The 25089-nt window shown below is 46.1% G+C and overlaps 1 protein-coding gene across 3 annotated transcripts in view; it reads right to left on the reverse strand.

Moving 5' to 3' along the window:
• The window catches only part of RAD18 (RAD18 E3 ubiquitin protein ligase), a 207641-nt gene that overhangs the window by 164956 nt on the left and 17596 nt on the right, over window positions 1-25089 (reverse strand). For all 3 annotated transcript variants that reach the window (XM_060239602.1, XM_060239603.1, XM_060239604.1), the window contains one exon: window positions 2238-2581. In XM_060239602.1, coding sequence (XP_060095585.1) covers window positions 2238-2581 — 344 coding nt within the window. The remainder of the gene's footprint in view (window positions 1-2237; window positions 2582-25089) is intronic.

The following is a 25089-nucleotide window of genomic DNA, read 5'->3' on the forward strand; positions in this document are numbered from 1 at the left end:
AAGGTGCTACTAGACTCCAGTCTAACTGTTCTACTGCAGACCAACACAGCCACCCTCTGAAACTCTCCATTTATTTATTTCATTAAGATATACCCTTTCAAGGAGGAGGAGGAAGAGGAGGAAATTGGATTTATACCCCACCATTCAGTACCTGAAGGAGACTCAGAGTGGCTTACAATCTCCTTTCCCTTCCCTTGCCCACAACAGATACCCTGTGAGGTAGATGGGGCTGAGAGAGTTCTCCAAGAACTGCTATTGATCAGAACAGCTCTGAGAGAGTTATGACTGACTCAAGATCACGCCAGCAGTTGCATATGGAGGAGTGGGGGATCAAACCCAGCTCTCCCAGATAAGAGTTCATGCACAACCACTACACCAAATGGCCTTAAGATATACTCTGCCTTTCCCACCATCAAACACAGGTTCTTGGCATCTTAAAAATGCAGCCATAAACTAGACTGCACAAAAAAATTAAAATATTACTAAATACCAAAGTCAGAAAAATGATCCTCTGCCTACAGCGACATCAACATTGCCTCAGTTCAGTTGGATTGCTCTCAGAAGCCTCTTTGAACAAGAAGGCTTTATGATGATCCAGAAATATACTGACCTCTGGGAGACAGTTGCAAAGAACAGATGCCACAGCCATGAAGTAACATGTGTAATGTACGTTAGGAATAGGACACTCAAGTGAATGCTCTAGGATGATGAAATTTGGTGCATGGGCTCATAATGTAAGTGAGAGTTCTTCAGGTATGTTGGTTCCAGGCCATGTAGGACTTTGCAGGTTGTACATTAATCATGGAATCTGATCCATAAGCAAATACACAGCCAATGTAGATGACATCAAATTAGATCACACAATCACACCTCTGAGCTCTAATTAGCAAATGAGCATATGTTAAGTACCAACTGAAACCTCTGGATAAGAACGGCACCACACAAAGCACATTGCAATAGTGCAGCCTTGTAGTTATAAATACCTAGATCAGCACAACCAGCTCAGCAGAATCTAGTTAGGGAGCCAATATCTGCACTAAATGTGGTTGAAAGAATGCCCTTCACATAACTGCATTAAGCCGACCTTCCAACTGTGCTGAAGAATACACAGGGCTGATACTGCTAATCAACAGCAAATGATTGCAGGAAAGGTCATCTGCCTCCTGATGAAGTCTGAGAGGATGAACAAGGAGTTGCTGTTGAGATGGCTGTAGCAGTTAGGGCCTTCAGGCCCAAGTGGTAATAAAAAGTTAAAAAAAAAACTTGTTGAGTTCCTTCATAAGAATTTGGGATCCGTTATTTGGGGGAACCTGGGGGATCTTCCTAATCTCACATTATAGCAGATCATCTTAATTCAGTTTGTCTTTTAAAGCCTCTGAGCAACAAGACAAACATCAGAATAAAGCTGAATGTAATAAAACTCCCAGGCTATTCACTGAATTTGTCAGATTAAGCACCACCCAATTTAGGGTGGGCAAAGCAATCCCCTCCAAAACCTCTGCTAGTCTGACCAGCATCATCTCTGTCATGTTTGGATTCAAGTTTAGATTTTTATTCCTAATCCGGGAATGGTTATGATGATTTTATGGCATGCAGTTATGAAAACTCTCCTTCTCTGTGGCAGTGGATCTACACATAAACTAACAGAACAAAATTTTTGCAACATAAACACAAAGGTGATTTCAATATTGGTAATGCTGCAGGTATTTTTTTTTTTAAAAAAAAATGAGACCTGAATTGCAAAGCATCCCTTAACTAAAGAATTTTCAAAGTTAACTTTTAAAATGGAACTACTGAACTGAGTAAACTTCTAGCTGTGATCACCAGATGAGCATCTTATTGCCTTTGTTAAGGACCCAAAAGGAAACAGGATGTCACATTCAGCAAGAATTTAAATGTGATAGAAATTATTGTATTACACACATCTATTTCTTCTCTGAAACTTTTATTTCACATTTTCTGCATTAATAGGAACACCTTTCCATCCAACAGCTAAGCACTGTTTAGAAGTGGTCAAAACAAATGGCAAAGGTCAACATCAAAAGTGCTTCCTCATCTAGAGGTTTGTTGATTCTGTGCTGCATCAGCTGGCATATACAAACCAAACACGAAATCTCTGGCTGTTGCAGAAGACGCATTGCTGACGCAGATGCCTCACAAGATGACCCATTTTAAGCATAGCTGAAAACTAGCATGAGACACTGATGTGCACGACAAAAATAAACTACAAACCTTACCCTTTGTGATAACTTTCGTTGCTGAAGTGGAGGGCGTTTCAGGTTGTCTTGTACTTTCCTCAGCACATGTGTTTGATTTTCCTTCACTAAGTGTTGTATGGTGTTCTTCAAAACCATAGGGGTCCTTTTCCTCCTTTACTTTGATCTTTTTACTTCCCCTCACAAAGGTCTTGAATGGTCTTCTAGGTGTCTGTTCTTTGACTAAAAGGGTACTTGTAAAATCCTGTCCTGAAGAAAAGTCACTTGAAGAATTCAAAACATCGACTTTGACAATAGCCTTCTTTGTTAAAGGTACTGGAGGAGAAACCGATGGAGAATCCAAAACTACCTGGAATAACTGTTGTCTAGGAACAAACACAGAATTGGATCAGCAGCAGATATTGTGCTTCTCCCACATTCTTCTCTTCATCTTTTGAAAGAGAACATAAAACCAGCAGCAAGACACAACTGCACTGCAGACCCTCCAAAATATTTCCTAGCTGTTCATATTAGGAGTTGGGACACGAGGATGTTAGTCAGTGTACTCAAGTGTATTCGATGGGACTTGCCCCAGGAAAGTGTTACAGGGATTGAACTGCAAGCCATCTGCTCTGACTGCTTATAATTATAATATAATATAAATACCCAACCTCACTACGTGTGGAAATTATATAACAATTTATTACTAATTGTAACAATATCTGTATTCTGTAACAAGTCAAAATAGTACAAGATAGTACAAAATATACAAACTATGAGATCATATATAAAGTTCTCCATCCACAATACACTCTTACTCCTACTGATTCTTCTGTGACCAATGTCCAAATCTATTAATAACAATGAATGAAGTCCGACGATCAAGAGAACTGGTCCAAAAATCGTTTCGAGCCTCAAAGCCCTTCTTCCAGGGACCGTCTTCTCCAATATAACATGCAGTAGGTAAGTAGTGCCAAAAGTCTACATTTGTATTTCAGTATGTCTCATTCATTCAGTCTTGCTTTAACGTTTCCTTATCATTACGGAACCTTTCTGCAAATTCCATTCGTGTCTGCTGTTCCAAACATTTGGAACAGCAGAAACGAATGGAATTTGCAGAAAGGTTCTGTAATGTGAAAGCAAGACTTCAGTCATTATTATTAATAGATCTGGACATTGGTCACATACGAATCAATAAGAGAAAGAGTGTATTGTGGACGGAGAACTTTATGTATGATCTCTCATAGTCTGTATATCTGAGGCGGGCAAGGCAGCTGGCTCCCTTCCTAGAGCGTCAGGACCTGGCAACAGTGATTCATGCAACGGTCACCTCGAGACTGGATTACTGTAATGCTCTCTACATGGGGCTGCCTCTGTGCCGAACCCGGAAGCTGCAGCTGGTGCAGAACGCGGCTGCTAGACTGTTGCTGGGCTCCCAAAGTGGGAGCACATACAGCCGGGGCTGCGTGAACTGCACTGGCTGCCAGTTACATACCGGATTCGTTACAAAGTGCTGGTTATCACCTTTAAAGCCCTATATGGCCAAGGACCTGCCTACCTTAGGGACCGTCTCTCCCCATACGAACCCCAGAGAGCACTGAGGTCAGCAGGGAAGAACCTGCTGACTATTCCCGGGCCGAAAGAGGTAAAACTACAGAGTACCCGTGCTCGGGCCTTCTCTTTTGTGGCTCCACACCTATGGAACCAGCTTCCGGAAGAAATGCGGGCCCTGTGGGATTTTGAACAGTTCCGCAGGGCCTGCAAGACCATCTTTTTTCGAATGGCCTTCACCGACTAAAGAGAGAGACTGCTAAGTAAACTCACCATCTGTATAATAGCACAAGCATATTAATATTAATTTTATCGTTTTAGAATTTTAATAGAATTTTAATTAAACTGTTAAATTAGTCTTGTTTAAATATACTGTATAATGAATGTATTGATTTGTGTTGTTAGCCGCCCTGAGCCTGCTTCGGCGGGGAGGGCGGGATATAAATAAAATGATGATAATGGTGTCTTATGTAGGTCTGGTGAAAGCATGGCCAAACTTGCTTAATGTAAGAGCCACAAAGACTAAATATCAGAAGTTTGAGAGCTGCAAGACATAAATATCAGATGTTTGAGAGCTGCAAGACATGAGTGTCAGATGTTTGAGAGCACGGGACGGAAGGAAGGAAAGAAGGGAGGGAGGGGGGGAGAAAGGTGGAAAGAAAGCAACTTTAACTTTAAAAGCATTTTCCAAGCCATCAGCTGCTTGGCTTGAAGAAGGGATTTAAAGAGAAAATTCCTTCTTCAAGCGGGCCGATGAAGCAGTGGAAGTTTCAAGAGCCCCACAATATGTGTGAAAGAGCCACATGTGGCTCCTGAGCTGCAGTTTGGCCACCCCTGGTATCACCCAACACAGCAGAACCAAGAGACTGACACTCCAAAGAATTCCCCCACAAACATTACCCAAGAGATATTTCACACCCAGGATGATGACACAGAAGAAGAATAGCAGATTTATACCCCGCCCTTCTCTCTGAATCAGAGACTCAGAGTGGCTTACAATCTTCTATATCTTCTCCCCCCACAACAGACACCCTGTGAGGTGGGTGTGGCTGAGAGGGCTCTCACAGCAGCTCCCCTTTCAAGGACAACCTCTGCCAGAGCTATGTCTAACTCAAGGCCATTCCAGCAGGTGCAAGTGGAGGAGTGGGGAATCAAACCCAGTTCTCCCAGATAAGAGTCCACGCACTTAACCACTACACCAAACTGACATCACCATAGATTGATGAACAATTAATAAAGAACTGGGACAGCTGTAGCTGTGCATTCATCTTCCCACCGAGAATTCATATGTTCTCTTCAGCAACATGTACCATGAAGAACCACCAAAAGCATATCATTTCATACCAAAAGGTAATATTTAAAAACTTAACAGATTTTTCTGACCCTCACTGTTTTGATCCCATATAGCAGCTACACTTAGCTAAGTGGTGACATCTAGTGGCTATACCTTGGGTACATGCAACCAAATCTCAGAGTAAACCCAACAGGAAAAACATAAGAAAAAGTCACAAGCATATTTTCCATAATGTCATATTTAGCTCACTATAACACTAGGCAAAAAAGTTGGACAACATGTCATATGGAGCCAACTTAGAGAAGGTACAAATTAAAAAAAAGTTTTAGGTTCTCATAATTATTTACTCATAAGATGCAATGTGGAGGAAAGCCTGCATGGTCTAGCCCAATCTCATCAGATCATAGAATCATAGAGTTGGAAGGGACCTCCAGGGTCATCTAGTCCAACCCCCTGCACAATGCAGGAAACTCACAAACACCTTCCCCTAAAATCACAGGATCTTCATCGCTGTCAGATGGCCATCTAACCTCTGTTTATAAACCTCCAAGGAAGGAGAGTCCACCACCTCCCGAAGAAGCCTGTTCCACTGAGGAATCCTTCCCACAAACTCAGATTTTAAACTATTGATTATTTAATCCCTGTCACAGCTATGGAAGAAGCAGAGATGTAAAGGGTCTAGCGGAAAAGAGAAACATACAGGGATTTTTTTTTCTCCACCCCCCCAATACTTGTCAAAATATTAAATTAAGTTCAGTGTGATAAATAAGTATTGCATATATTTCAAAACTTCTCTGAATTTCAGGGACACAGATTTTCCCATGGCTTCAAAATTTTCAAAAATATTATATATCTGGAGCAAAACAAACTCCAGTTTGCTCAGGTGCCTATGCTCACACATCACAGAAAACTGAACTCAGACTCAAGGCTTCAAGAGCAAGAAGACTTCAAGGGGGGGGGGGGTGGAACTTAAGGCATGCACAAGAACAGTAAGTCATATCTGTGCTCATTACAAATAGAAACAGGTATGTCGTGAAGTCTGAATGCAGACTATTTAATGAAGTCAATGTTGCTAGGATGAAAGTAGTCAAAAAAGAGGGTACTGAGGAAGCAACTGACTGGGGACACAAGGAGACTCAGTTTAAAGAACTGATAAAAATGCCAAGCACTGGGAAATGAGCACTGAACTGCTTCCAAATCACTAAGGGGGAGAAATATTTCAGGGGAGGGGATCTTAGTCATTTGTAGAAACAGACCCATGTTTACCTCATGGCAAATTATCTCTACAATAGGCTTCAGTGAAATCAGCTTCAATGATCCATCAAAACTGGCTACTAGAGAGTATAATGACAATTATTGCCCAACGGGGATTCCATTAAAATAAAATTTCATTCATCCTCACAAACCCAAGAAATCAAGGATAGAGGAAATCACTATCATCAACACTAATGTCACAAGATGTGTATGTTTCAGCTAATCACCATTAGAAGTTATTATACCCCATAGAAAATCCTAATTTATATTTAAATTCAAAGCTGTAAACATCATAAACCAAAACACTATCAGCCTCAGAACCATCCACACATATGCAGTTAATGAAAGGGGAAAAAAAGACAACTGTTATTCTTTCACTGAAGTAATTGACTAGAAATCCAAAGATGATCATGGCAGTACAGTAAAAGTCACATTTGCCAGTGATCAACTGAAACTGAAAATATTTACTTTAACCTTAAAATACAAATCAGCCCCAGAGTTCCACCATAACCATCTCTTTATTACTTCATCAAACATATGACCATCTATATATTTCATCTCAGTCTTGTGTGTTTGAACATTATGAAGCCCATTAATCTTAGTGAATGTGAGGCAAACTGGAACCATCAAAGCATCCAACTTTTTCTAAACATACAACTTTTGCAAAGCAAAACTACAAAGCATTAAACCTTATCTTGAGTACACAGTCCAAAAAGAATGGGAAAGTAACATGTCAGGGGAGCCAATATGCAAGGACAAGTTAATGGCCAAGACCAGTCACCACATAGCTTCATAATGTCAAAGACACAAAGGGTTGAAGGCAAGACACAAGAAGCTACTAGCTAGTACGAATCTGCACCATTATCTGTGAACATCATAGGAAGAAGTGCTGGAAATACCTTCAGACATCTCTCTCTTTTTCAGTTTACACCAACTACACTCTTGGACCTAAAGCAGCTTTCACCATTCTTCCCTCCTCCATTGTATCCTTGCAACCACTACTCTGTGAAAAAGGCTAGGTTTATTTATTTATTTTGTACATTTATAGCCCGCCCTTTCCCGTGAAGGGCTCAGGGCAGATTCCAACAAGCTAACAAAGTTGAAGAGTGACTGACCCAAGGTCACACACCACACTGCCATGACGAAGTGGGGATTTAAACTTGGGTCACCCAAATCCTAGTCCAACATTCTAACTAAGCTGGTTCTATAGCAACAGTAATACCATGTGAAGGTAAATGAACTTGCTGACCATAAATCAGTGTCTCTACTCTCCCTCTCCATTTTTGCACAGCTGTGTATACAATATTAATATAGAAAACACATTCCAAGAAACGGCTCAAAGCACTCCAGAAGTCAACTAGCCTAACATGAACCCTAAAAAGGAATTCTCCGCAACGCAGGCAATCAACTGATCAACACTTCATATAGTCAAGAATGCCACGGTGTAGCTCAGGGGTATCGAACTCATTTGTTATGAGGGCCAAATCTGACATAAATAAGACCCTGCCGGACTGAGCCATGTTGGGTTGAGCTGGGCCATGTGTGTACCTATTTAAGACTAGGTAGCAGAGATAAAACACAGGCAAACACAAAGATTTTTTTAAAAAAACTCTTAAAACATGCTTAAAACATTAGCACTTGTTGGTTAAAGATGTTTTCTTTGTATTTCTCTGATGGGATCCAGGGAACTGGACAAAGGAAGCTCTGACTCTTTCCTTCCTTCCCCAGGGGACCAGAAGAGGAAGGAGCCTCAGCCAATAGAAGGAAGAGAGGCTTGGCTCAGTAACTCTGCTGTGCGATTGAGAGAGCCTGGCAAAGCACATTCTCCCCCCCCAAGGGAGGAGCCTCAGCCAATTAGAAAACAGAGGCTTTGCTCTGTAGCTTCTGTGAAATTGAGCAAGCTTGGCAAAGCAAGCTGTGATTCAGAAGGAAGCAAGAGAGGAGAAGGAAGCAGATGACAGCCAGTTGCTAAGTGGCCTGATAGGAGGCCTCCAGGAGCCTGATTCGGCCCCCGGGCCACATGTTTGGCACCCCTGGTGTAGGTGACAGCTTCTCTTTTTATTGTATGGTGGTATTACCATCTGTCTAGGGCTGATTCTTTCACAATACACAACACAGCATTTCAAATACATGGTATAAACAAGCCTTGAGACTACAGGCTTTTCTATGCTGTCTTCTCTGCACATTAGGTCATATGAGGACACTGCATTGGGCATTCATTGATTTTGTTTTTGGGGGAAACTGACTGCCCTTCAGGTCACACAGGAGTAGATTACCTCTGCCTCACAAGATTTATATTGATACATTAAGAAAATCAGAAGTTAGGGATTATAGGCCAGTACCAAATTGGGTACATGCAGCACAATCTGTTCCTTGCAATGTTAGATACAGGAAGAAAAAAATCAAATTAAGTGCCTGCAAATAATTTGCCACTAAGACAACTTGGGCACAAAGTACAAACTAAAATATTCAAGTTGCAGGAAGTAAAAATTCACTTGTCAAATAAGAATGGTACTGGGGGGGTGGAAAAATATATAGAACCAAACACTGTGTCACCATGACAAAGCCAAGATCCTTTCTTTTTATTCCTGTGCTTTGTTTTAAACATAATCATATTAATAAAGCATCAGATTGTCCCAGAGGCTAGAAGGAAAGAGCAACTGATTCCATTGTTTCCTTAGGTGGCTCATTCCACTGTTAAGCCTTCCCTAAAACTTAAGTCTATGCTTAGTCTCAACAGTCATTCAACCTGACCAGGAATCCTACCTGATAGTGGAAGCATACGCAACGTAACCTGCTGTTTAAACAAGAAAACATATAAAAGTGAGAAAGACAGGTTGCTTACCTGTAACTGTAGATCTTCGAGTGGTCATCTGTGCATTCACACTCATGGGATAGTGCGCCTGCGCCGATCCCCGAATCGGTAACTGAAAAAGCCCGGGATTTTTTTCGCGCTCGGCGCCACTGAGCATGCGCACGCAACCCACTGCGCATGCCTACCAGCGCCCGCGCGACAATCCCGCCAGTTCCTTCCTGACCGCCGAAAGCCTCTTACTGGAAGGAGACCGTCAGCAGCGGGGAAGGAGGGCGGGTAGTGTGAATGCACAGATGACCACTCGAAGATCTACAGTTACAGGTAAGCAACCTGTCTATCTTCTTCGTGGTCTCTGTGCTTCACACTCATGGGAGATTAGCAAGCAAGCATACCTGGAGGTGGGAAGACGGTCAACCTGAAGACACAGCTTGCAGCACCGCAGCTCCCAACCGAGTCCTCTGCTGAGCATGCACGTCCAGCGCGTAGTGCTTCATGAAGGCATGCGGAGAAGACCAGGTAGCCGCCTTGCAGACATCAGACAGAGACACAACCTTCAGGAATGCCACCGACGTGGCCATCGCCCTTGTGGAGTGTCCACGAACAGGTCCAGGTAAAGGCTTCTTGGCCAACAAATAACAAAGTTTGATCGTCTCAGTGAGCCACTTGGAAAGTCTTTGAGACGAAATTTTGGACCCTAACTTGGGGGCAGAATAGGAGACAAAAAGCTGATTGTCCTTACGAAACCCCCGCGAACGATTCAAATAAAACAGGAGGGCACGCTTAACATCTAACGCATGCAGCCTGCGTTCCTCATCCGAGGAAGGACTAGGGAAAAAGGTGGGCAACCAAACTTCTAAGTCAAGGTGAAACTGGGAAACCACTTTCAGGAGGAATGTAATGTCCGGAGCCAAAGAAACCCCAGCCTCCCGAAAGGCAAGGTATGGGTAGTCACACCTCATCGCCGTGAGCTCCCCCGCACGACGTGCTGAAGTGATGGCGACCAAAAATGCAGTCTTCCAAGACAAAAGTTGCAGGGAACACGTTGCCATGGGTTCAAAAGGACGGCGAGTCAACTTGTCCAGAACCAACGTCAAGTCCCACAACTGTGGAGGGGATCTAGAAGGGGGATGAAGGCGGAACAGCCCTTTCATGAATCTTTTTGACTGCGGGTGAGCAAAAACGGTGTAACCCTCAACCGAACCATGGAAAGCAGAAATAGCTGCTAAGTAGACCTTGATGGAGGAGAATACCAGTCCCTCGTCCACCAAAGACAAAAGAAACTCAAAAATTGCCGCCAGCCCAACCGAGGCAGACGGCATCGGGGAGTCAGCCACAAACTTGCTAAACTTCTTCCACTTCCTCTCATAAGAGGCACGGGTGGAAGGTTTCCTGCTGCTTTGGAGCACCTGCTGGACCCTGGTGGAAAAGTCTAGTGGTCGATGAACCACGCTGTCAGCTTCAGGTGAGGCACGTTGTGATGGAGCACGTGCCCGCCCTGGGCCGACAACAGGTCCGGTTCTGCCGGGAACTGGTAAAAGGTCCCCCTCGACTGCTGGAGCAGAATCGAGAACCAGCTCTGATGGGGCCACCACGGAGTCACCAAGATGCAGCGTGGCTTCTCCTGCACTAGCTTGTGGACCACCCTCGTCAGCAAAGGTAAGGGCGGGAACATGTACAGGAACCAGCCCTCCCACCGAAGTAGAAGTCCGTCTCCCAAGGAAGCCGGATCCGCACCTCCCCTTGCACAGAACAAGGGGCACTTCTTGTTCTGCGCCGTGGCAAAAGCATCCACCTGCGGATAGCCCCAAAGTTGGAACACTGGCTCTAGGAACCTCCAATGCAGTTCCCATTCGTGTGGGGAGGCTCCCCCCCTGCTGAGAGAGTCCGCCTGTATGTTGAGGACCCCCGGCAGATGTGTGGCCTTTACAAAAATGTCCCACTGGAGGCACTCCTCCCAGAGATCTATCGCCAGCGAGCATAGCCTGCGAGACACTGTCCCCCCCTGTCTGTTGATATAGCACAGGGCAGTGGTGTTGTCCGTAAGCAATGCCACAGTCTTTCCCGCTAACAGTGGGCGGAAAGATCGAAGGGCAAAGTGAACCGCCAGCAGTTCTAGATAGTTTATATGGCACCAGCTCAGTTTCGGTGTCCACTTGCCCCCCACACATAGATCTTCCAGGTGAGCTCCCCACCCCCACATGGAAGCATCGGTAGCGATGGTCACTGTAGGGGTCGGCAGATGAAAAGGAGCCCCTTGGCAGATGTTGCTCTCTGCTCCCCACCATTGCAGTGAGCGGAGAGTCCCGAGTGGAATGGTGAACCTCTTCCGAGGTGAGTCTCTGTGAGGTCGAAAATGGCGCAAGAACCATAGCTGTAGGCCTCTCATGTGCAGTCTTGCGAAGCGTAGCACGCTTGTCGTCGCAGCCATCAACCCCAGCATCCGCTGGAGCTGCTGGGCCGTGCCCCACTGCTGCCTTCGAAGAAGCTGTACCAAATCGATGATGTCCTTCGCTCTCTGCGAAGGAAGAAATGCTCGATGCTGCTGTGTGTCCAACAGAGCCCCTATGAATTGAACTGTCCTTGAAGGAGTTAGATGGGACTTCTCCAGGTTGATCTGCAGCCCCAGGGTGCCGAGAAGACGCAGAGTGATGGCAATGTGTGTTGTTAGATTCTCCCTCGACTTCGCCACAAGAAGCCAGTCGTCGATGTATGGGAAGACGACAACTCCCTGCAGACGAAGATGGGCAGCCACCACACTCATCAGCTTCGTGAACACCCGAGGGGCAGTAGACAGTCCAAACGGCAGGACCCTGAATTGGAAGTGCCGAGCACCCACTGCAAACCTTAGGAAACGCCTGAACGCAGGATGAATGCTGACATGAAAGTAGGCATCCTTGCGGTCCAGGGTCGCCATCCAGTCCCCTTGATTGATGAGGGGCAGGATTGTTTGCAGCGTGGCCATTCTGAACTTCTGGTACCGAATAAATTTGTTCAGACTCCGAAGGTCCATGATAGGCCTTAGGCCCCCGTCCCGTTTGGGGACCAGGAAGTAGCAGGAGTAGAAACCTCCTGTCCTGGCCTCCAATGGAACTTCCTCTATGGCTTGTTTTTGTAGGAGGTTGTTCACCTCCGCCAGCAGAGGTGGGGAAGGGAGAGTGGTAACTACCACGGACTGGTCTGGGGTCTGAATAAACTCTATTATGTAGCCCTCTTTCACGATGGACATAGCCCACCTGTCTGTGGAGATCAACTCCCAGGCAGGCAGGAAAGGGCGTAGACGGATGGAGGAGTCGGCAGTGGGAGCGATGACGTGTGCTAGCGGGAAGTCAAACCCCCTGCTTCTGTGGCCGGGCCCCCTTAGACTTGTTGGAAGGCTGGCCCCCGTAACGGTTTCTGCCGTTACCGGAGTAGGACGGTCGTTCGGGCTGTTGAGAACGAGGACGCCACTGCTCCGGGGAGAACTTTTGGTATGGTTTTTTGGACCAGGGTTTGGGCCATTGCTTGGATTTAGAGGACTTGGAGGACGACTGGACACCCAAGTTCCTAGACGTCTTGACACTCTTGTCAAACTCTTGCAGCGCCGTGTCAGTTGTGGCGCTGAAGAGTCCATCACCCTCAAAGGGTAAGTCTTCAATAAAGGTCTTGGTGTCCTGGTGTAGTGCCGTTGACCTGAGCCAGGAGTGCCGCCGGATACAAACTGCAGAAGTAATAGCCTTGGCTGAAGCCTCAACCATATGCTTCGCCGCGGCCAGCTGCTGTCTGGCCACAACGAGACCTTCTTTTTGCAACTTCATTGCCGCCGTCTTCTTGTCCTCGCTTAAAGAAGAGAGGAAGGGAGAGAGCTGTTCCCACACTGCATACTGATATCTGGCCATGCATGCAGCGTAGTTAGCCACCTTAATGCCGAGTGCCCCCGCTGAATAGACCTTGCGGCCCATTACATCAATCTTCCTGCCCTCCTTGTCCTGCGGGGAAGAATGCACCTTCCTAGCCTTCGATGAGGATGAGACCACCACCGAGTTCGGATGCTCTCGCCTTTGTCGGGGCTTGAACGGCGGATCTATGACCGGTGCCGAAGCATCCACCTCCGACGCCGAATCACTGATCGACCGCCGACGGGAGCCGGAAGATGAAGACCGTTGTGTGAGGTCGATCTCTGGCTCGTGCTCCGACGCCGACAGCCGACGGACTGATGGGCTCCGAATCGGAGAGACCCGTGCCGACTTTGACGGTTTTGTCGATGTCGATGCACCGCCCGACGGGGAAGGAGTGCGGGGTCGCTTGCGCTTCTCCTTCGACTTCGCCTTCTTAGGAGCTCGGGTCCCCGAGTCCTCTCGGCGTTTCTCAGCGGGCGTACCCGAGCGCTCGTGGGAACGGTCTGTAGCGCCACGCTCCTCCGGCAGTTCTAAAGTCAATATCGGAGCGGCATCGGCCGATGCGAGCTCCTGTGCCGGGGTGTCGGTCGACTTCGGTGCCGATGAATCCATCGGTCGATGAGGCCGAAGCGCCGATTCAGTCAGTGCCGCCGATAATCGAGCCGCGCGGTTCTTTCTGGTCTGTTTAGAGAACCGAAGGCAATGCGGACACGACTCTACCCTGTGCGTCTCTCCAAGGCACAGCAGGCAAAGGGAATGGCCGTCCGGAGGGGCGATCTTCTTGCCGCAAGCACGACAGCGCTTGAAAAACCCCCAGCGACTTTCCATAAGCAGCCGCCCGAGAAAAAACTCTCAGCTAAAAAACGACTGAGAGAAAAAATGGGGGAAAGCGAAAGCGGAGCGCCCCAAGGGGCAGGCCGCCAGACAAACGGAAAAAAACGCTTTTTTTTTTTTTTTTTTTTTACTATCTAACTATACACTATCTAACTATACACTAATGACTAACTAACGAACTATTTACACAGTGAAAACGGGCAAAAACGAGAGAAAAGAAACTCTCACCGACCGGGAAAGCAGAAGTGAACCTCTCTAGCGCGGCGGTCAGAAAGGAACTGGCGGGATTGTTGCGCGGGCGCTGGTGGGCATGCGCAGTGGGTCGCGTGCGCATGCTCAGTGGCGCCGAGCGCGAAAAAAATCCCGGGCTTTTTCAGTTACCGATTCGGGGATCGGCGCAGGCGCACTATCCCATGAGTGTGAAGCACAGAGACCACGAAGAAGATCAATATGTGTATATCCATATGCTTAAATTACACTATTGTCCACAATTTATCAGACAGAATGTCACATTCTCAGGGTGCAGGCAGGCAGGAGTCCAAAGCCAGTTCAAGGTCAAAGTCCAGGAAGTCAGGCAGGAGCCAAGCCACCAATGCAGAATCACAAACCAGAATCAGAAGTCAATGTCCAAAAGTCAAAAAGTCAGGGTGCCAAGGAAATCAATCAGGTCAGGATTAGGCAGGAGCATGGATGCAAGCCATAGAATAGACTTGTTGCTTCCACAAGGTTACCAGGTCCTGGGTGGGAGCTATATGGGAGTCTCAATCAGCCTGCTCCCTGGGTGGCAGTGACTCTGCTAGAACTCAGGGCTGAGAGATCTGAAGCATCGACATGCCTCATGTCTTCACTCTGAAAGTTCTTTCCGGAGCTTGCTTCGAACTCTTGAGATGGGAGGAGGAGAGCTTGGAGGAGATTGATCGTCAACAGCTGACACTGGTGCCTGGAGAGTGATTGATGGACCACTGCTGTTTGTTTAGCTGAGGAACTGGCTGGCAACTCTTCCAGGTCTGTTAACCCTTCCAGCTCCTCCTCGTCAGGGCTCATGACACTATCCCCCCCCCCCCCGCAGGACCTCCCCCCTAGAAGGGCCAGGCCAGTCAGGGTAGGCCATCTGGAACTGCTGCATGAGGTCAGGGGCATGTAGGTTTTTCGCAGGATCCCATGAATGGTCCTTAGGGCCATAGCCTTCCCAGTCCATGAGGTACTAGAGGTCCCCATGGTGGATTCGGGAGTCTAGGAGCTGGTAGACCTTGTATTCCTCTTCATCATCAACCAGGACAGGAGGAGGCAGCGCTGGAGGTGGCGGTCGGATGGCATCCGATGGTGTACCAGGAACAAGGAGGGATCAGTGGAAGACCGCGTGGATGAGGAGGGTGGCCGGCAGCTGTAGCTGGAAAGCAATGGGGTTGATTTGGTCCATGATCAGGTAAGGCCCCGCAAAGCGAGGGTCCGGCTTGCGAGACCGGCTAGGCCGACGCAGGTAACGGGTGGAGAGCCAGACGTGGTCCCCGGGCTTCAGTGGAGGTCCCACCTGTCACTTTCGGTTGGCGGCTGTCTTGTAGGCCTCTTCAGACTGTTGGAGCAAGTCCTGGAGAGCCTGGAGTTCCTGCAGGTGTGCATCAGCAGCAGGGACTGCTGTGGGGGGCAGGACTGAGGGGAAAAAGTGAGGGTGATGCAGGAGGAGACCTTGGTGGGTAGAGAGGTCCCTGGCCGGGCTGTCTTGCACTTCCAGGAGGCGTTGCTGAGCCCAGGGGTCTTGGGCCTGGCTAGCTTGGATGTCTGCAGCCAAGGTCGGGCAAGTCATGGTGGCAGTGAAGACCGAGGGTGCAAGGATGAGCCCAGTTGAGATCTCCTCCATTAGAGGCACAGTGTATTCTGGTTTTCAGGAGAGGGCGTCCACTTTCCGGTTCTGGTTCTGCGGGATGTAGGCGATCCGGAAGTCAAACTGGGAAAAGAAGAGGGACCTGACGCTGGGTGAGGCATCGAGCAGTCTGTAGATGCTCCAGGTTCCGGTAGTCAGTCAGGACCTGGATGGGGTGGCAGTCCCCTTCAAGGTGATGCCTCCAAACCTCAAAGGTGGTCCTGATGGCCAGGAATTCCCACTTCCAGATGGGGTAGTTGCGCTCTGTGGGCGTCAGCTTCCGCGAGTAGTATGCACAGGGTTGTAGCGGCTGGGAGTGGTCCTCCCGCTGGGATAGCACTGCGCCGAGGTCCACGCTGGAGGCATCGGTCTCTACTGTGAATGACAGCTGCGGGTCTGGGTAACACAGGAGCGGCTCGGTGATGAAGCAGGTTTTCAGAGTGGTGAAGGCATGGTCTGCCTCTGGAGTCCAGTGAAATGGCTCTTTGGGCCGGAGGAGCTGGGTCAGAGGTGTGGTTACATCAGCATAGGCAGGGATGAACTGGCGGTAATAATTGGAAAAGCCAAGGGACCGCTGTAGGTCCTTGCAGTTCCGCAACGTCTGCCAGGTCAGGACCATCTTGACTTTTTTCCGGTCCATCCGAGTCCCATGGGGTGAGACGATGTGGCCAAGGAACTCGACCGCTGTTAAGTCGAAGGCACACTTCTCTAGCTTGGTGTAGAGACCATGCTCGCGCAGGCGTTGCAGGACCTGGCGGACGTGCCCTGCATGCTGGACAGGGCTTTCGGAATTAAAATGTCATCTAAATAAATGATCACAAAGCTGTCGAGCAGGTCGCTTTCCAGGCGGCCATCAATGCGGAGACACAGCGTGATTAGGCCTTGCAGTGTGGCTGGTTGGTCTACTCGTGCCAGCTTACCAAGGACTTCATCAGCCAGCCCCTCTGTATACTGGTCCATGAGGGCAGCCTCATTCCAGGCCACGTCTTGGGCCAGAAGCTTGAATTCGGTGGAGTACTTATTCAGGGTCCGGATCTTCCGATTTGCGGTGGCTGCTTGCTGGGGGTTAGCAAAGGCTACAGCCATATGATCCAGAAAGCCCTGGTAGTCAGTCAGCAGGGGTGATGGGACTAGAAGCAAGGGGGTAGCCCATTAAGCTACCTGTCCCTTTAAGAGGCTGACAGTGAAGCTTAACTTGGACTTGTCGTTGGGGAAGTCTCTGGCACGTAATTCAATATACAGTTTGCACTGTGCCAGGAATGCAGGAAACTCCTCCACCTTACCAGTGAACTTCTCTGGGGAAAACACCGGGCACTTGGGTGGGGTAGTGACAGTGGTTTGCTGCCGCTGTTGCAGGTGAGCCACCATTTGAGTGAGGTGCTGTACCTGAGTGAACAAGGCTGCTAGCTGCTCAGAGCCTCTGCTTGCCTCCTCATCCATCTTGTGGAGTGAGTGTGTGTGGAAGCAATCTGTCACATTCTCAGGGTGCAGGCAGGCAGGAGTCCAAAGCCAGTCCAAGGTCAAAGTCCAGGAAGTCAAGCAGGAGCCAAGTCACCAATGCAGAATCACAAACCGGAATCAGAAGTCAATGTCCAAAAGTCAAAAAGTCAGGGTGCCAAGGAAATCAAGCAGGTCAGGATCAGACAGGAGCATGGATGCAAGACTTGTTGCTTCCACAAGGTTACCAGGTCCTGGGTGAGAGCTATATGGGAGTCTCAATCAGCCTGCTCCCTGGGTGGCAGTGACTCTGCTAGAACTCAGGGCTGAGAGATCTGAAGCATCGGCGTGTCTCGTGTCTTCGTTCTGAAAGTTCTTTCTGGAGCCTGCTTCAAACTCTTGAGATGGGAGGAGAGCTTGGAGGAGATTGATCATCAACAGCTGACACTGGTGCCTGGAGAATGATTGATGGGCCAGCTGCTGTTTGTTCAGCTGGCAACTCTTCCAGGTCTGTTAACCCTTCCAGCTCCTCCTCGTCAGGGCTCATGACACAGAAGGATTATATAAATTTGACCAAGACACCTATTCCAGGCAATAGACAAGCTGCAGGCCTTCATCGCATAATAAGCAATATGAAGACCTCTGCCTGAGCCCCTGGTTAGTGATGGAAAGTGTTGTCAAGTCACAGCCAACTTATGGGAACCCATAGAGTTTTCAGGCAAGAGGTGAATACAAGTGGTTTGCCACTGCCTGCCTCCACATAGCAACCTTGGATTTCCATGGTGGTCTCCCTTACAAACAGTCACCAGGGGCAACCCTTCATAGCTTCTGAGGTCTGAAAAAATCAGGCTAGGCTGGGTCATCCAGGTCCCTGAACAGCCACTGCCAAACACTGACTTTCATAGATCAAGGGTCTAATTTCATATAAGGTAGTTTCATGGTATAAATGATATGCTAGAATCAGGCACCTGAGTCCTGCTGCTTTGATAAACTGAAACCCAAAGATCCTGTTTTCAAAGGATCCTGATAACTGGAGAGACCTACAGCACAATTAGACAGCATTTCTGTGTCAGATCCAGGAATACTGCTGCCATTTTAAAGCCTAATGCAAGCAATTTAAAAAAATGCTGCAGTGCAGCAAAACTAAGGGCTTTTGTTCCCCTCCCCCCAGTGCCTTTTCAAAAACCAAACAGTCACCACCGACTGTGACATTCCCAGGGCAGCTTTGGGATGCAGTCACATCTAGTTGTGCCCTCAGAGTATACATGTTCCAAGGTTTGACTCAATTCATCAGAAAGTACACAGAACACCAGCAAAGGAAAGCATGACTGACAGATTAATCCCAATCAGAATTACTCTTAACCTGATGTCAAAGAGCTTAGACTGGAAGAACGCCACACAGGTTTGCACTGTGTCAGTCTCAAGTGCCTTTTATATCTAAAACATGTTAACAGAAATAATGACAAGGAGGTTCTCTTTATTTTCCTTCTTTATGGTAGTCTGAAGTTCTGGCAAAAATGTACAGGCAGAATGAAAGGCTCATTCCACTATTTAAACCAAGACACTTTTGTGTTGAAACGTACCCGGCACCAAAATCAAGCTGACATTCTTCAGCAATGCTAGCGATTGCCAGCAAATAATGGAAAGCAGTATTTAAAAAAACAAACTTCCCGTAACAAGTTGCAGCTTTGCTTCATCTCAAGGAATGTGTGCAGCTGAAGAACCCAAAGGGGGAGACAGGCAAAACATGAACTACAGAAGAAGTTTCAATAATGCACCAACATTCTTGGGTTTTGTTTTTAACTTCAAGGGCATGTTTTACAGCCCACAATTTTAATAATTTTGTTTATGCTTAGTACTTATCAATGACAATTAGCTAGTATTACTTGAGTCTGAAATATGGACTTCCAGGTTAGCTTGGACACCTAGCTATAAAAATTGGAAACTTTCTTAGAATAGATGTTTTAGAAAAACAAAGACAGGTCATTGCCCAGTGTATCAGTTCCACCAGCAATGGCACTTGCCTCTGGAGAAAGAAAACTTCCACTGCTACAAGAGGCTCAAGGCTGCAGTATCAAGGGGAGGCTGCTTGTGCTGAAGGAAAGCATCAGTGCAGGTAGAAGTACTTCTCCATGCCCTTCAGTTTCCCTCAAGGCCTGGTTTCTGCCACAGAAGGGCACAGGAAGGGCAGTGGTCCAGTAGTGGATCATCTGCTTTGCATACTGGAGGTCCCAGGTTCAACCCACAACATCTCCAGTTAGAAGATGTCAAGATCCTAGAGAGCTACTGCAGTCAGAGCAGACAGCACTGACCATGACAGACTAATAGTCTGACTCAATACATGGCATGTGTTTATCTGGGGAAAGAACTCCAGAGGCTCAGCTACAGCATACATGTTTTTTTACTAGCAAACACAAATTAGTTGTAAACAAAAATATTCTCATTTCTTCACCAATGACTTTCTACTGTTGTAAATCATTGACTCGACAACAAGAGTGGTATTGCGGTTAGACTCTGTTGACTAGGATCTGAGTCCCAAGTTTGAATTCCCACTTTGCGCTGAAAGCTTGCAAGGTGATCTTGGGTCAGTCACACATACTGAGCCTACACTGCCCCTTGGGGTTGTTGGCTGAATTGGGAGGGCAGACTGATGCCGATCCCTTTGAAAGAAGGGTGGGATAAAAATACAAAAATTAAATACATTTTGCTGGAAAATAACAGGTGGCTATAATTACGCAAAACATGTCCTTGGACTACAAGTGCAGAGTTGCAACACAATAAAGAAAAAGTGATGGGTGGAATTGTGATTATATGCCAACACTTCAATAAGGGCTGCCTAGTGTTACTTTGAGAACAGAGACAGGCTTAACAGAGCATTATAACACCACTTTTTCCATTTCAAAAGATACAGGCTCACATGCTCCTGAAATGATCTGAGATTGACAAAACTCTCAAGCATACATACAGCAATTCCAACATTAGACTTTTCCAAGAGCCTATAGACAAAGCCCCATCTCCTCAAAATACAGCTAGATTCTGTGTCTAAAAGGAACAGGAGAAGCAGCTCTTAGTCCTATAGAAAACAACTCTTACTCCAGTGCTCTCAAAGTCCAAGAATGAAAAATGACTGCATAGAATAAACAAAAGTTCAGTTTCTAAATACCTTTTCAGTTTTTAAGTACCTTTTAAGCACACCTGTATCACTGCTAAGGAAGGCGTCATTTCATGGACTGACACACAGCCACTTCTTTAGGAATAGCAGACGGGTTTTTATGAAATCAAAGTATTTCAGGGCAGGCTCCCTCCAATGAAAATGTCTGACTTCAAGACAATAACAAAACTTTTGGGTTGTACTTTGTCTGCATCACTACTATTTAATCATTACATGATTTACCAGGATTCCCTTTTGCTCCAAATACTTTTAGAGAAAGCAATGTCAGGTATAACGTAACTTTTCCCATTTAGCAGTTAACAGTTCTGGAAAGGGGAAGGGAAAAGAGAACTACTCCATACATTAGTATTCTATTTTGCTGTGTCAGACCTGTTATTTAGAAGACTGAGGCTAGTGTCTGCTATGGTTGGGGGGGAATATATTTTGTAGGTATTTACAAAGAAATGCCTTAGATATGAGGGGTTCAAAGGAATAGAGGAGATAATCATTTTTAATGCTATAAGAGTGGACAATGGTACCAAAAATTGATAGAAGGCAGACCATAGATTGATAGAAGACAGTCCATATTTTGCACAGAATATATGCAGAAACATACTGGGTTGGATTCAGAGGAAGGGATTTCCATCATCAGAATGGGACCTTCTCACTTCCCCCATTTCATTGCAAGCTTATAGCCAAAACATCTTTTTGGTCTCTAAGGTGCTAATTATTAGCCCCGGCGCCCCTTTCCACCTATTATGGACTATTAATTCTCTGGCCCTTATGCCAGACTCACTATGGATATTCAGTGCCCATGGGCTATAATCATTTAGCTCCTGCATTAGCCTTATTATGGACATTCGTTTGTATGGACTATACAGCAGTGCTTCCAGCCAGGCCTCAGCAAGCTTCCCGCCTGTGCTGGTTATTATGTGATTGCCTGGACTGACAAGCTGAAAGGACAAACTGATCAGCCCTGCAGAACGGAAACTGCATCCCAGTCATTGAGAAGACAGCTCCAGAAGCAGCCCTGACAAAAGCCATGTCCCTGAGATGTTCCAAAAGGACAACACTCACTCCTGTAAACCACCAAACAGAAGAGATATCTCCACCACATATCACATTCCAGAGGCCCACCAAAGCTTTGGAAATGCAGATGGAGAGGCAGTCAACAATAAGCTGCTGCAACATCTTCTCACCAAACAATAGAATCTTCCTGTTGCCAACAAGACAAGCTTCTTACACAAAAGAGCATCGTTGAAGATGATCATCTGTCAACAGCCACATCCTGCCCTTCTATTGTTTTACCCAACGTGTTACAATAGGGCACAATTCAGCTCTAGATTGACCACTCTAGTTTCATTGTCTAGAATATGGTTTGCACTTGGCAAACCATCAACACGCATCAAATTCTTTTGTTTTCTTTTCTGGGAGCCATCTCTGGGTAGGTGTCAACCATCACACGATCCTGCCTCGGAATATGAAATTGGCTATAAGAAGGCCGGATTTTTGGCCTCCCATGTGTGTCTCTGACGGTACCCCTAACTTGCTGCCAGAGCCACTCCCAATTCCTGATCAGTTTTGGGCCCATTATTGCAAATGACACTGGTCATCTCTTGTTTCCTTATCATCTTCACTAGAGGATTGTCCTTAATTTGTCACCAAGAGATATAGTATCCCTCTGTAAGTCTTCCCTCATATGTCCCTATCAATTTTCCTACCTATTTTCTTAGACCTGTGTGAATGTTGATAATTGAGTTTTCTTGTGTGCTTGAATAATTCTTCAAATAAAAACCTATTTTTTAGTACACCAATCTCCTCATTATTTAAAGAGGATTCTTGGATGGACTGACTCCTGTATACACAGGTTATTGATCCCGTATATTTTGCCATCTGTGCCCACCTAAATAATTTCCCCATGCCTCTTTTGTGAGCAATTTGGCTAACATACTAGTCTCAAATATAGCTATAGCTGTTCTACTACAGACCATTATGACTACTCTATGAAACTGCTTTATTAGTGGAAGTCTACTGTTAGATCCAACCCACTGATGCAAGAAAATATTCAAAATACACCCTTTCTTTGAGGCATAATCTTACATAAAACACTCACTGTTACATGAGATGAACATTTCAAACAATAGATTCATAAAAAAAATGCAAATCACAACCTACATACAAGAATAATTAGGTCTCTGTGTTCCTTTGACAATGTCGTTATTTGAAATACACATTATTAATTTCTTATAATGATTTAATATGGGTTTAATTTTTTTCTAAGGTATTCCCCAGAAGAATGAATGTATATTCTCATACCAATTGCAACCTCTAAATACTTTATGAATCAATAAATGTTATAGCCTTGCATACATTTTTAAAGAACAATTTGTTCTGGGCAGAAAGGTCAAAAGTTTAATAAAAGCACTGAGGGACAGGACTGTGAGTCATCTGGTAAAGAAATTATATCTGGGGAGCAAAAGACAAAGCCAGTCAATAGTTACACATTCAATTGTACAACTGGCAGGAAACGTCCGATTACTATCAGCTTCTTGTTAATAAAGCCATTCCTGCTGTAATCCTACAATGGGTTTAGTAGCCATTCTGCTGCAGACAGCGAATGCACAGGCACAGAAGGGCTTTTTTTAAACTCTCTTAATAATCACTTCTCAACAGGCAGCACTCTTGCAAACTACCCTATGTTAACTGAACAAAGTTTGAGTCCAGTTGCACCTTTAAGACCAACGAAGATTAATTCTGAGTATAAGCTTTCATGTGCACGCACACATCTTCAGATACACTGAAACAATTTTCCTCAGCCTTAACATATATGTAGGCAGGTAGTCGCCAGGAAGGGCTAGACTCCTAGAAACTAACCCTCCCCCCACCCTCTCTCTACCTACCTAAATGTAAGGCCTGAGAAAAACGGTTTCAATATATATGAAGAAATGTGCATGCACGCCAAAGTTTACATGCAGAATCAAACTTTGTTGGTCTTAAGGTTTCAAACTTTGTTCTGTTGCTTCAAACCATCATGGCTACCCACCTGACCTGATGCTAACTGGTTAGGGACAAGTGGAATTTATTGCTGGTATCACTCTTTCATCTCCCTTAAGGCTAAAACAATTCCAGTATTTCCTTGCCTTAGAGCAGGGAGGTCCAAAAGCTATCTCAGGAGCTACTAGAAGTTCATCAGCTGCTTAAGAGTAGCTTGCACAGCCCACAGAAGAGCCAGGAAAAGATCACAAAAGAGAATCTTCTCATAAGACTCAAGAAGGCTCAGTGAAATGACCTTCAGTGTTTCCCTGTACACAGCCGTATAGCCAGAAATTTTGGGGTGGGGTGGGGGGCCAAGGAGATATAATTTTGGGGTGGGGAGGGCAAGGGGATATAATTTTGGGTGGGGGTCTGTGGGGCTTGGCTGTTTCTTCCAGCAGCCAGCCACCAGGCCCCAGCTCCCTCTCACTCTCTCTCACGCTCTATCTCTTGCTCTCCTGCTTTCTGTCTCCTACTCTCTCTCTCTGTCACTTTCGCTGCCTCCTCTCGCTCTCCCACTTTCTCTCTGTGTCACTTTTGCTGCCTCCTCTTGCTCTCACATTTTCTCTCTCTCCCCTGCTCTCTGTCACTGTACGCACAAGGAGCAGGAGAGAAATAGCCTGGGAATGGAGGGGTCCTACAGTGAGAAGGGGGGTTTACATAGAGCAGCCTGCCCCCCCCCCCCGTAGCTACGGGCCTGCTTGTACGAAAGGAAATACAACCAGCCCTGCCTTTAGCTGACAGGGAGCACATTTTATATATTAACATATATGAGAAGTGGTGGTGATGTGGAAAGTACTGTCAAATCACAACCAACATATGGAGACCGTGTGGTGTTTTCAAGGCAAAAGATTTTCAGAAGTGGTCTGCTATTGCTTGCCTCTGCATGGTGACCCTGGACTTCTTCCATCCAAATACTAACCAGGGCTGACCCTGCTTAGTGCTTCCAAGATTAGACAAGAGCAGACTAGCCTGAGCCATCCAGGTCAGGGCATATAATGAGTAGCTCTCATTAAAAATCCAAGGTTTTAAGAGAATACAAGAAAAAAAGGTATGAAAAGTGGGCGAGGGGGCTTTTATGTTCCCCTCTACCAGAAATTGAAAGAACTGGAAACTTGACTATTGACTATTTCTGCTTTTCTCCCATTTTGCCCAACTGGCAGAACATTTTTTTTAAAAGATGAAGCAGCTCTCACTGGATATATGTGCAATTATTAAAAATGTTTAATAAATAAATATATTTCATCAATATATTAAACAATATATTATGTACTAAATTATACATAATGGCCTGTACCCAACCACTCTGTGCTCAGAACAGGCAGCTCCTGCATTCTTCTGTGGTTCTGCAGCCTCTTCCAATCAAAAGAGAAAAACCACTCCTTGGGCTGCAGAAATCACATGGCTCAGGAACTACAGTGAGAAAGGACATGCAGAAACTGGGAAATCATTTCCTCTTCTGAAAACTTAGCTTTTCTGAGGAAACTAGTCAATTCTGACCCTCCTCCGTTCAGCCCACTGACCCATAAAGCTGTTCCTCAGTATGGATGTCACCATCCCAGGAATGATCTTTCCATAGGGTCAAAAGGGACTACAGGAATTGAGAGGAATATTGGGGGTGGGGGGAGGACTCCATGTGCCTTTGATTCACAGATGGCTGGATAGAGGCCACTTGTTTCATGTTCTGAAAGTTTTGATATGGATACAAAAGTATTGCTTATGATTCCATTTTTCCCAAGACCCAAGTATTCCCCCAAACATAAACAATTCCCAGAAATTTAATATCTTT

This window comes from Heteronotia binoei, chromosome 5 (assembly GCF_032191835.1).
Source record: "Heteronotia binoei isolate CCM8104 ecotype False Entrance Well chromosome 5, APGP_CSIRO_Hbin_v1, whole genome shotgun sequence".
In the NCBI taxonomy this organism is placed as follows: Eukaryota; Metazoa; Chordata; class Lepidosauria; order Squamata; family Gekkonidae; genus Heteronotia; species Heteronotia binoei.